Source organism: Halichoeres trimaculatus, unplaced genomic scaffold, assembly GCF_033239565.1.
Source record: "Halichoeres trimaculatus isolate MK-OKI-2021-1 unplaced genomic scaffold, fHalTri1.1 fHalTri1_scaffold_9, whole genome shotgun sequence".
Classification (NCBI taxonomy): Eukaryota; Metazoa; Chordata; class Actinopteri; order Labriformes; family Labridae; genus Halichoeres; species Halichoeres trimaculatus.
In genome coordinates, this window is record NW_027437188.1 from 23407069 (window position 1) to 23420901 (window position 13833).

A 13833-nucleotide genomic window follows, 5' to 3' on the forward strand; every position below is an offset into this window, starting at 1 on the left:
CACACACACACACACACACACACACACACACGCACACACACACACACACACACACACAGACACACACACACGCACACACAGACACACACACACACACACACACACACACACACACACACACACGCACACACAGACACACACACACACACACACACACACACACACACACACACACACACACACACACACACACACACACACACATGCACAAAGTTTATTTTAATAATGGGGGAAGAGATTTTTCTTACTTTTGCTAGTTGTTTACTGTGTTTATGTTAAGCTATTCTAAAAGGCTGCTGCTTCTCATCTAGCTTTAGTCAAGAAAGCCAATTAAGTGTTTGTTACAACTCCCATCTCCCAATACTTGGAAATTATATCCCCAGCATTGTGCTCATCTGTTTCTGGCACTTCACAGTTCAACAGTAGATGGTAAATTACACAAAGGCTTCACTCTGTTTTACTTCAGAGGTATGGAGCCAAGAAAAGAAGGAATAGCCTTAAAATCCTGAATCTATTAACAAAGGCTTGACTGTTTCTAAAGCACTCTAGAAGTGTTTGTAAAATTGTAAAACTATTCCTTTATTGTGGTGTTTGTTTATCCCATTCTGTGGAAAATACATGTACTCATTCTTACACACAGAAACACAAAAGATCATGTAAGGCAGACCAGCTTGCTTGACAAACTGTAGGCAGTGATTATGATGACAAAACAAAAAGAGACATACAGCCACACAGGAGGCTCAGTGAATGTATAAAAAAAAGGTCTGGTATTTGTCGATTGTCAGCTCAATGATTCACGACCAGCTGTCATCTTAAAGGCGAAAACTTCATTTTGGTTTATTATGACAGACTGCTAATGAACAGCAGCCGCCTGTCAACTGCAGTTGAGTCATTAGAGTTAAATATAGAGCGTTATTGTGTAATACGTGATTATGGTTAAATATTTACTGATCTATTCATCAAAATAAATTCTGATTTTCCGTAATAAGTTACCTATTCTAGTTCTATATATAAACAAAGAGTACATTATGGGTACATTGTTGAGTGAATCAGCATGGGATGTAGGCTGACACCAGCTGAGGTTTTATGAGAGGTATTCAGCTCAGTCCCACATACAGAAGAGTGGTTCAGCCCTGTTACACGTGTGTAAGTATGAGTGGGCGTGAAGAGTATTCATATGCCAGTGGGTTTCAGCACATTTGTCTGCCTGCCCCTCTCCTCCCCACTTCTTGTAGAGCTTTATGTCTGAAACACGCTCACATAGATATTGGCAGATGAAATGTAAAACAAACCAGGGTCAAAATGAGAAGGAAAAAGAAAGAAAAAAAAGACAGGGAGTGATTGTATCCAGTGAGTGGCAGAAGAATTAGGCTGAGTGAAAGAACTACAGTATCAGAGCGGGACAGACAGCACTCTGTCTGTCCTGTCTGTGAGGGTATAGTCCACTGCTTTTCTTGTGCATACTGCAGCGCCAGTCCACCAGCCCTGGTCCATCCATTAAAAAGCTTAGAGGGTTTTCCACTTCCATGTGGCCGTCCCCCTGCTCAAGTGTTTCAACAGTCAGAGAAGGGAGATACTGCAGGGGGACAGGAATGATCCATGTCACAATAGTACCATTCCCAAGAGTCCATTGATCACCACACTCGGCAGATGTTGTCTGGGACCATGTAGCTGCTCTTGTTACAGCTGAACGTTTTGGCAAATTCTGGGAAATTCTGAAGGGAGCCGAGTACCCTGTGAAGCATTCAGAGGAGGATGTTGATTGGGCTTTCAGGTTATGGATTAGTACACAACATGTATACTTCAACAAGACTCTGTGCTGTACGTACCTGAATTTCCCGGGGCTGTGTACGTCAACTTTAATGGAATTCACAGCTTGCTCCGGTCGATGTGTTCCACACCAAACCTGAAAAAGATGAAGATTAGGGCATGCTAGAGTTTGATACATAACAACCACAAATGTAGATTAAAAAATGAAAAAATTTTAACAAAATCCAAAATGTAATCCATCCAACTTTCCATCTCCCCTTCCCTCCCTTCATCCATCCATCCACCCATTCAATCATTCTTTCAACTACAATTCACTTTCACTGTCAAGCATCAAATAATTATATCTCTCCAACCAGCCAATTATTTTCAAAGCAAGGTTCTTCCATCCATTTACCAATCCTCTATGCGCCCACTAATCTATGAATCCATCTTTCCATCCATGCATCCATCTTCTCATTGACAATCAGCCTGTTTAATACCTGAGCAAAATTTAGGAAGAAGAGTTGATCATGGGTAAGGTCAATGCCAGGCAGTGGTGGTTCCTCTCCGTTGTCCCTTACATAGTTTTTATAGGCCTGCAGAATGAAAACATCAAAGATTTGTAATGACAGCTATTAAATTATACTCAAATAGAAAAAAATCTTAACGCAAAAATATCATATATCACTCTCCCATCAGCTTACTGTGGATACTCTGACTCATTGCCAATTGACATTCAAATCCACACTTGAAAACAGATGAATGCAAAAACTCAGATGTGGTTGTTATTCTGTTGTCTTTATTAAAACATCTATTTCCAAGGATACGGTCTAAAATTGCCTGAAGCCCAAACTTTTAATAATGCAACATCGACCAAGAATGGTCTTTCTCTAACCAACTGAGCTGTCCCAAGGACCCACACTCTTAACTGTAGCAACTCTACACTTTATGTGAGAATATATCACTTTATATTTATAACATATTATGATGCATCAAGACATTAGTATTAGGGAGATTATAGCAAAGAAAACATTTTTTTTTTTTTTTTCACTCATTCATAATGTTTCTTGTCAAATAGGAAACTTCTGGTCAACTATAGAGATTTAGAGTCTGAGCTCATATAAATGAATTTATAAATGCAGCATGAGCATAATGGTTTATCTAATTTACAAATTGTATTATCTCCTTTTCGTATTAAAATCCATGTGTGCCCTTTCTCTGTGCTACTCTGGTCAAAACTGCTGACTCTATCTGCAATATCATGTTCTTTGTTGTAGTGTTTACAATAGCTAATGAGCAAGTCAGTGACCTGGCAAAATGACATATTCATTAATGTAAGCAAGTAAAAGAAAAAAACACAGACTGAATGTCATCCTCTGTCATCTTTAACCCAGGGCTCCTAATCTGAGTTTCCTCCTTTGTTTTCGGGCTCATTACCTGATATGCCTGGCGTATCCCTCCATTGTCAGCAATGTTCTCCCCCAGGGTGTCGTTACCATTTAACTAGAGAGGGGACACAAGGAGAGAGACAACACAGATCGTGAGAGAAAACAGGACCTGGGGAGATGGTAATTTTTTCCTCTGTATTACAGCAAATAGCAGATATCAGTCTGCGGGATACACAACATAATTTTTCGAGGGGTACAAAAGAAGCACTGTTCAAAGCAGGACAGGGGAGGAGAGAGGGATTGAGATGTCAGCACGAGTAATATTAGAGACATATGAGTCTGCTAAAAGAGGGAGAAGATGGAAAGGGATAGGTTGGCAAAGTTAACGAGAGGGGAAGCAAATGAGTCCAAAAAAAAAGTTTGAGATAGTATTGAGGCTGTCCATTTTATAAAAACTTTACATCGAAGGGAGAAGAAGGACAGAAATTATGAACCAGGACTTACATGAAGCCCGTTGGCCAGGTCCCAGGAGAAATTGCTGTACTGATTGACGATGCACTTTGACAGCTCAAGAAACCTCTGAGTGGATTCAGGTGTCCACCAGTTCTTCAGGTCACCATCTTTGTCGTAGTTTCGACCTTACAGAGAGACAAATGCACAAAAGCTCTTAACATCACTGCAAAACCCAAATCTAGTTGAGCATTTATGTCTTATAGTGGGTAAAAATTGCTTCTAAAGAGTCTCAAAGATAGCTCATAGATGGCTCATATTGAGTAAAAATAAGACATTAACACCTACTTAGATATCAGTATTTTCAATCGAGACAGCACTCAAAACAATAATGTTTGGGTGTCTTGCAGTTATAAAAAGCTACCCAAAAAGGTTTTGACATTTTTGGGCATTGAATATCATCACTTCTCATAACCTCGTAAAAACAAGCTCAGTGGAATTTTATTGGGGTCACATGATCTGCAAGCAAGCAGATTTGGCATTTGATTTTTAATGTTTTATGTTTTCACTCTGGGGTGGTACCAAGTAGATGAAAGGAGATATTTTTCATTGAAATACCAGAAGAGCTGCCACAAGTATCCCCAGGAGAATTAGCAAGCAACAGTGTGGAAAATCATACCATTGTCATCAAAGCCATGTGTGATCTCGTGACCGATTACCATGCCGATGCCACCGTAGTTGAGGGATTTAGGCTGGCCTTTGCTGAAGAAAGGTGGCTGCAGGATGCCTGCAGGAAATACTGACAGCAGAGGAGGAAAAAAATTAGAAAGAATATGTTGTGTTTTGACAACCAGCATATGTTTTGGTAGCTTTATGTGTTTGCATGTCCTGGGGTAAAAAATACCTATTTGGTTTTTGCTGGATGAGTAGAAGGCGTTCACAACAGCAGCTCCAGTAACCCACCTGAAGGAGACAAGTAGGATGGAATTAAAGCATAGTAGAGTAAGCGAGCACCACAGAACAACACAATTCACATTCAATGAAGAATATTCAAATTAACCTGAGAGTTATATCAACATGCTAACATTGGAGTTCCTGCTGCTGAGTGGAAGGCTGAACTGTGTCTGCGAGTAGGAGTTTGTGTGGGAGAATGTGAGTGCACCGTGCTAAATGCAAGCTAGTGTGTGAGACCACAAGCACCATAAGCAAAAAGAAAATCATTGTCAGTGATTTGAATATAACTTAAAGTTTAAAATACTGCAAATCCTAAATTAGTCTGTTCCCTGTGTATTGATTTAACTCTGCCCCCAACCGGGAAAACTTACTCCTCTTTGTTGACTTTGACTCTGAGCTTCCGCAGGCGTTTCTTCTGCGCGTACTCCAGGTTCAGTAAGCTGTTTTCAAAGTATTCCTCTGCACTGTAGTCCAGCTAACACCAACACAGCACATACACAGCCGGGGAAATGGGAGGATTAGCCGTGATGAGAGCTATCAACACCTGGTCATACATTCTCTGGCTGAACTCAAAAGGCAAGAATTCACAGGGAGCTTTTTGGAGAATTTATAAGCAGTGAACCCAACCTTCACTCTGTTACTCTGATTTAGTAAAGGGAGAGAAACAGTCATGTTCACATCTTTTCAGCCACTCACATCTTTGTACTCATTGTCCAGGTATTTGTCATCCATAATGTTGTCTGAATAGCCAATTCGTTCTCTAATAGCTCTGGCCTGGAGAAAAGAAGAGAAACACAGTTAACAAAGGTCCAGGAGTCATCATACTCAATCCTAAAGAACAAAACTCGACACATGCTTTATTTCAGCCAATACCTTCTCCTCGGCTGCCTTCTTGGTCTCTGCATCCATCCAGGTCAGATCCACCAGGTTACTAATGAACACTTCCCGAATGTCTTTAATCATCTCCTCCATCTGATGCCCACACAAAGAGAGAAAGAAAAATACAACAGTCACAAAATTTATATAAATTTATATCATGAAAAGAACTTAACAATAACTGTCAGTCAACATAACATGTCCATAGTGTGGGAGTGTGTCTCTCTCTGCGAGGATCCAGCTGACATGAGAAAAGCTCACCACACAGTCATAAACACATGCTTTCATGATTCAGACCTCATCATTACAAAGTCATAAATCACTGAAGGAGCACTCAGGGTTACGGCTCCTATGTCAGTAAATGTGATGACATCACTTCATATTACTGGTAAGTTTTCGAATGCAGTGATGTTCATAAAATAGTCATCAGCTATTTTAATAATGAATGACTACAAAGAGAAGTGTGACTCTGACAGACAAAAGGACAAAGTGTTTTCACAAGAATTGATGACGATAAAAAAGTTCTGAAGAGCAAATTTTATAAGTACATTTTGAGCCTGTGTCTTTTGAAGCACTCTTCGTGCATTGACAGCTCCCAGTGCACACTCTCATTGGTGCCTACACTGAAAAACACTGAAATCTAAGTGAGTATTTGTCTGATTCCTGGTAAAAAAATAAATAAAAATAAAATAATAATAATAATAATAATCTTCCTAGACTTAATACGAGCCACATTCACCTGACAAATCTAGAAAAATGCCATATTTCAAGATATTAAAAGACAAAAATAATGCCTGAATTGCCTTTAAAGGGTTAAAAAAAAATCCCAATGGGGTAAGAATTTATTTTATTGTTCAGTTTATTGTATCAAGCCGTTGTTCATATGTGTTAATTTAGCATTTTCTTGACAGGGGTATACTGGTAGACATGTTCTTCAAACTGGGTGTTAAGGATAAACTGAGTAATACATGGATGAAGTTGTGTGCTGTGTATCTATTTAGTTACCAGTGTTTCTGCAGTCAGCCTCAGGCAGATTAACTGCAGTTTTTCAACACTTATTCACTAGTCTAAATAAATGTTAAGACATGGGGTTGGTGTTTGATGCAGAGTGAGTATGAAAATTTTGCATAATGTCTTTATTCACCCTTGTGCTGTAGTCTAATGAGGAAGAACAGTGAAGTTACAAGCAATTCAGGAGTCAATTTGTCTGTGACTATCTTTGAATAAAATATTTTTCTTGGACTACTTAGTGGAATCTGGCTCATACTGAGTAAATAAAAGTCATAAACATCTGCTTAGATATCAGTATTTACAATCAAGAAAGGTTTCTGAGGATTCAGTTATAGCACATGCCCAACACATAAACAGATATATCAGCATTCAGCAAAACTTTTGTTCCTGTTGTTGGCTCAATGACAACTAAACAGAAAAACTGAGTTTTAAAAATCTCCTTCCGGCAAAGTTCTTTTGTAAACCTCTGCTTTCAGAGAAACATAACTTTTGAAGAAGCAAATGCAAAATTATCAAATTATCAACAGGGCTCAACCCTGAAGATTGTAAAAGGCTCAAATAAACAGGGTTTGTTAGTTTCTATTCTCTATGGACCTCTGCCATAGTTGCTGACAAAGCTGGTATCACCAGTCCTTCCCTCTCTTGCTTTCGATTGGCCTGTGTGTCGTTGGTTAAAGAGAACTGACATTGACAGGCAGTTGAGTACGCTGAGCGCTGAAATGGACTGAATAGCATCCATTTTATATGGAAAAAAAGGTTAAACCAGTGTAATAAATGGGGCTAAAGGACACAGGCTCTTTTCCATCTCTACTAAAGTCTCACCTTGTTGCTTTCAAAGTCTGGAGGCCTACACAAATTTGCAAATGAATCACTGATTATATATCCAGTCTACACTGCTTTGAGACTTGATTATTCCTTATATTAAATATTAATTTCCTCACAGATGCAAACTAGTTCTGGGATCAAATGTGTTTTCCAAAATAACTCAGTGCCTTCCAACTCTTAAAAAGAGGTTTTTCAGCTCAATACTCCTCACCGCCCAGGTATACCAAAAAAAAACAGTATATTAATGCCTATTGCAAAAAATTAAAAGAAAAGGGAGAAAAAACACATAACATTGGTATTGGCCCAGTTTTACTGCCCTCAAGATAAAGAAGTTTGCTGTTTCCATGCAAATCTAGAAAGTAAGGTGCTCCAAAATCCACATGAAAAGCATATTTGGAATCCATGGTATTCCTACAATGTATTTCTCTTTAGCTACAAGAATTTACAAGAATACGCCTGTACACCCAGAGACAGACTGGCTGTCTCAATTTGGATGGCATAATGCTGTGCAAACCATGTGCTGTGCCATTGTCATCAGATAATAAAAAAGATAATTTGAGCCCAGGGATGCAACAAAAACAAAATTACAATAACTCACAAAAATATCCTTGAACAAATAAACATGCAAGAGCCAAATAAAAGAAGAAAAAAAATCAGAAACTGCAGTGACAGGGGAGGTCGCCCTTTTAGTTCCAGACTCCTCTGACCACAGAGACCGCAGCCTTTGAGCTGACAGAGGCATTTCAGTATCGCATCATATCAGCGGACCCCTCGCTGTGAGACCATTCGGACAACACGCTGTGGTTCACCACAAACCCGCAGAGACCATACTGATGAGGCTTTTTAGCATACAGCTTGTGTGTGTGTGTGTGTGTGTGTGTGTGTGTGTGTGTGTGTGTGTGTGTGTGTGTGTGTGTGTGTGTGTGTGTGTGTGTGTGTTTAAAACTGTGTAAGTGAGTAAATGCTGTGTACATACATGGATATCTGAGGTCAGCAGCATGCAGGGGTATCTGTTTACATTTAAATTCCTATGGAGTACTCTGCATAGGTCAAATGCGTGGTTCATATAGAAGCAATGGTAAGCCTCTTAAATCCAAATACATTATGAAAGTTTGCTTTAGAATTACGTTTTCCCATTGGGGGTACTTATCCTCTACTATTCAACTGACTTTTATTCACTTTGACTCCAAATATCACAGGGTTATAGCTCCAACAAAGCTCATGTAGGAATTGGGGAAATAGTATCATCATTAAATCTTAACATTAAGAATTTTCAAAGTAAATTCCCTGGTTGTGATATTATACTTTGATATCTCAAACTATTTAGAGATGTTTTAGAAAAAAAAGGCTATTCAGGCCAAAGTACATTTTTAAGTATGGATGGATATCAAACAAAAAAGCAGATATATGTAAGACCTTAACTTTACTCAAACTTTTCCTTTGTTCAAAAATTGACACCTACCTAAAAATGTACATAGCAAAATGCATCCATGTTAAGGCACTCTTATTATATAACAACTTGCCATTCAAGCTTGTGTATCCAGCTATTCATTAACAAATTAAGCCTGGTCCCAAATGTCTGCACAATCATTCAGTACTGTGCACATGCAAGCTGATGTTAATGTTTTAGCTTAGTCTCCTTCTCCAATGGTACTGTCTTAATCTGTATGAGTCTTTCTTAACAAAAGTCATTAACTCAACCAACATCTTGTCCAAATTAAAATAATTTCATTAAAATTTGTTCCAAATAATTATAACCTATAAGTAAGCATTTTAAAGGGTAAATACACTCACCAGCCACTTTATTAAGTACACCTTGCTGGTACCAGATTGGACCCCCTTTTGCCTTCAGAACTGCCCTAATCCTTCAAATCCTTCATGTCCATATTGACATGATAGCATCACGCAGTTGCTGCAGATTTGTTGGCTGCACATCCACGATGCCAATCTCCCATTCCACCACATCCCAAAGGTGCTCTATTGGATTGAGATCTGGTGACTGTGGAGACCATTTGAGTACAGTGAACTCATTGTCATGTTCAAGAAACCAGTCTGAGATGATTCCAGTTTTATAACATGGTGCGTTTTCCTGCAGGAAGTAGCCATCAGAAGATGGGTACACTGTGCTAATAAAGGGATGGACATGGTCAGCAACAATACTCAGGTAGGCTGTGGCGTTGAAACCATGCTTAGTTAGTGCTAAGGGGCCCAAAGTGAGCCAAGAAAATATCCCCCACACCATTACACCACTACCAGCCTGAACCGTTGATACAAGGCAGGATGGATCCATGCTTTCATGTTGTTGACGCCAAATTCTGACCCTACCATCCGAATGTGGCAGCAGAAATCGAGACCCATTAGACCAGGCAACGTTTTTCGAGTCTTCTACTGTTCAATTTTGGTGAGCCTGTGCGAATTGCACCCTCAGTTTCCTATTTTTAGCTGACAGGAGGGTCACCCGGTGTGGTCTTCTGCTGCTGTAGCCCATGTGCCTCAAGGTTGGACGTGTTGAGCTTTCAGAGATACTCTTCTGCAGAGCTCAGTTGAAACAAGTAGTTATTTGAGTTTCTGTTGCCTTTCTATCAGCTCGCACCAATCTGGCGATTCTCTTCTGACCTCTAGCAGAACTGCCGCTCACTAGGTATTTTCTCTTTTTCGGACCATTCTCTGTAAACCCTAGAGATGGTTGTGCGTGAAAATCCCTGCAGTTTGTGAGATGCTCAGACAAGCCCATCTGGCACCAACAACCATGCCACATTCAAAGTCACTTAAATCACCTTTCTTCCCCATTCTGAGGCTCGATTTTAACTGTAGCAGATTGTCTTGACCGTGCCTACATGCCTAAATGCATTGAGTCGCTGCCATTTGATTAGCTGATTAGAAATTTGCATTGACGAGCAGTTGGACAGGTGTGCCTAATAAAGTGGCAAGTGAGTGTGTTTTTAAATACAAGAGAATCTTTAATCTTTAAATATGAGAATCTGTTTGCCTTTACCATCTGCATGCAGCGCACTGCAAAGATGCTGCTCTGTTACTGACACCACTTTTCACACCACAATAAAACAAGCCAGTTGTTGAGACCATGGCAGCTATCAGAGCACCACTTCTGCACATTAAAAATTGTGTCAACAAACAGAACCCCACCTGCACTGGCCGATCATTGACACATTCTGGTAGTCCAATTAAGTAATTTCCTGTGTCATATACTATTCAATTAAACACTTTCTTTTGTACTTTGCATCTTACTTAACTTACTAACAGATGGGTCAGTATGAAACCTGAGATTTTCCATTGAACTCCATATTTATTGTATTAAGTAGATATTATGATGTATGATGTAAAGATCTGCATATGTGTGTGTGTGTGTGTGTGTGTGTGTGTGTGTGTGTGTGTGTGTGTATGTATATATATATATATATATATATATATATATATATATATATATATATATATATATAATTGTGTTTTCAAAATAAAATATGTTGAAAAAATGTTTTCAGCATTATTCAATCACTTGTTAACACTAGTTAGCAGAGCAGTGCATGGGACGCGCCAAAGTTACTTAAATCCAATGAAAAAATAATGGTTTAAAATGAAGAAAACACATTTAAAAAGACTTATTGTACTGATCTCTGTGTAAATGTTTGTCCAGTAAAAATACCTCCTCAAAGTTTCAATATTTTGCTATGCTTTCACGTTAACTATGTAATTCTGATGAGACGCTTAAAGTGATATGGACCCATTTGTATTTTTTACCGCCTCTATTGTATTTATTTTGTACTCTGTAATAATTGCTTTCTAAATTTATGTGTGGATCTCATTCTATGTTAAACATCAACTTAATCACAATAACAATTTAAATGTTGTAGTCTGAAATTCCACTGTAGATCTTAACTCATGTAATTTATTTTTATTTCTGAGCAGCATGTGTGCCAGCTACAAGTCCATAAAGAATACTGACACACATGCACTGTATATCAGGCCATGTATTCCTGGAAAGGAGTGTTGATATGCATTCCCAAAGGAGTCCTGTGTCACATTTCACATACACAAACACACGCACAGGCTCATTTACACAGTATGTGACGGGAGATTCATATGCCTGAATGGGCAAAGGTCCAGAGGTTGACAAAGATTTACTCGTGCGTGCGTGTGTGTGTGTGTGTGTGTGTGTGTGTGTGTGTGTGTGTGTGTGTGTGTGTGTGTGTGTGTGTTTGTGAGAGACACTTAACATTATAGTCACACACACACATACACATACACACATACACACACACACTTGAATGTGCACTCCGTCATGTATAGAAGATTGTACATAAACATGCATGTGCCTTGAGGTGAGATTTTCTGCGTAGGTGGTGTAGGCATGCATGCACACCTTGTTCAGCTGCTTTCAAATGCTGCAAGCGAAAAAAAAAAAAACAACTCTATGGTGGACAAGAGGTGACAGAAACTAAGGTGGGAAAGCTCAAGTGGGAGAGGAAAAACACAACTTGTTATCCAGCTTGTATGAATATTTGAATAATTTAACACTCTGACACTGTTTTTGTAAAAACACAGCCTCGTGGAATCACTTGCGCCATGCAATTATCACACACAGACTGAAAACATGGAATACCTTGTGAATAAACGTGACATAACTTGTTACCCTCTCTGTAATCTAACAGATATTAAAAGCACAAACCACCTCTACTTACCAGTTCTTTGCTCTTCTCAGAAAATGCCTCCTGCACATACAGTCGTCCCACAGCATTCTCCATGTTGTTGTTGACATAAAGTGCACACAGTCGCCACACTGCTGCCTCTGAAGTTGTGCCGGACATGGCCTGCAGGGAGAGTAAGAAGGCACCGATCAATTAGAGGTGTGGGGTAAACCACTCAGCATATTGTTGAAAAAGGGCTCGTGGCAATTCTTCTATGCATTAGTAAAACCAAAAGAAATAGGACAGGAGGGATGTGATTAGATTAGGAAGAGTGGTAGGAGTAGAAAAAGTCATAAACACGTAGACGTTATATGAATGGGACTGAGAGTGGGCATCCAGTGTTTATTAGAGCCAAGACACCTACAAGTTTATTTTTAGCAAGGCTAGCAGGTTAGCTCTATAAATAGCAATACCAGTATTGATTTCTCTGTGCCTGAAAATCAGGGGCAGATTCCCGGGGAGTGGATTGCAGCTGCTAATAGACACAGACTTGTGGACTCTTTGCCACCACTATCTAATCCATGTCAAGGACCAGTTCACAGAGCATACAAGAGGAAACACAGCGATAAAGTTTTGCGGCTCAGTACAGTTTGCTCTTGTTTTGTGTCTGATTGTGGAGAAAATTTGTCAGCTTTGGGGCTGTGTGCTCTCATCCTTACTAGGTACAAATCTCTTCTCACATGGATGATGAGCTCAGAAAAGGACACTTCTAGGCAATGCATTGCAGTTTTAGTTTTTGAAACATGTAAAATTGAAAATAGAATGAGCCAGTGCTCAGCAAAAACTAGAATCAAAACAAATGTTGACTGTCTATGTAGCTAAAACAAAAAAGAACAAGTTCCTTACCCTGGGCAGATTTGTTACTCTTTACAAGCAATTCAGGTGTCATTTTTGCCCTTAAACGTCTTAAATTAAGACATTTTTCTGGTCATAAATGCTTTAACTCCATTTTTTTGCAGTGTAAGACCAGCTCATCATCATTGTAAAAGCTCAGTGGCCACACATGTGGAGAAGTGAGTTTGCACTTGAAGAATGGAGCCTGGGATTGATTTAATCCCCAATTATAGTAACAACAACAGTGGCAAAGTAACTACTGGTGATGTTTTTGTTCAGAAATGTGACTTTTAATGTCATCCACAGGTTGAATTGCAATCACTGTAAAGTTAAAGCATGCCACTCTTTTAAAAAAAATGCAGTTATATCTATTGTCAGCGATGATGAAAATGTAACGGACTGCACATGATGTTAACCCCCTTGTTTGTGAATTTGTTTTAAAATGAAGCTCATTTGCAGAGAAAGGGTCAAGTTGTCCCCCAAATAAATGCATAATGGCTCAATCCAGTACGCCCACATTCTTTTTTTCTGTGCAGGGTAGTTTGTATTGCATGTGACCCTTTGAAGCACATCTTCCTGTTTGGTTTGCACAAGTTGAGCCGGCATAGAAGCTACAACCCTTTAGCAGGGCTTGAAGACCTCCGGCGTAGTGCCGGAAATCCAGCGTAGACAAACCTGCCAGATTGTGAAATCCTGCAGGTCGGTCTGGCTGCCCTCCGTTGATTTCACTCGATCGAGTTCCGACTGAACCAGTCAGGAAAGAGAGGCGGGAGCTGCAGAGAGCAGCTCCCGCCTCTCTTTCACAAACAAGCAGCAGCGGCCCAAATCCGCTACGTCATACCGTGGCTTGATGCGTATTGGTCTATGATGAGTGTGACTGGCAGAACGATCGTCCAATATGGCACTGTCCGTCTAATTTGTCAGATAAATGTGCTTCGTGAAGAGAGTAATTAATGACGGAGGCGGAGAGTAGAAGCGGAGTAGCAACCCCTTTTAATGAAGCAGTGATATTGAGAGATGTTTTTGGACAACAAAGAAGCTTG

At 39.6% G+C, this 13833-nt stretch overlaps 1 protein-coding gene across 1 annotated transcript in view; it reads right to left on the reverse strand.

The window, feature by feature from the left end:
• Window positions 1–257: 257 nt before the first annotated feature.
• Window positions 258–13833, reverse strand: part of LOC141797423 (neprilysin-like) — a 41027-nt gene continuing 27451 nt past the window's right edge. Inside the window, exons 13-23 of the mRNA XM_074678756.1 lie at window positions 11951–12079; window positions 5415–5513; window positions 5238–5315; window positions 4913–5016; window positions 4492–4550; window positions 4267–4386; window positions 3642–3775; window positions 3187–3252; window positions 2250–2345; window positions 1830–1906; window positions 258–1734 (exon numbers count right to left, since the gene is read on the reverse strand). Coding sequence (XP_074534857.1) covers window positions 1635–1734; window positions 1830–1906; window positions 2250–2345; window positions 3187–3252; window positions 3642–3775; window positions 4267–4386; window positions 4492–4550; window positions 4913–5016; window positions 5238–5315; window positions 5415–5513; window positions 11951–12079 — 1062 coding nt within the window. The 3' untranslated portion in view covers window positions 258–1634. The remainder of the gene's footprint in view (window positions 1735–1829; window positions 1907–2249; window positions 2346–3186; window positions 3253–3641; window positions 3776–4266; window positions 4387–4491; window positions 4551–4912; window positions 5017–5237; window positions 5316–5414; window positions 5514–11950; window positions 12080–13833) is intronic.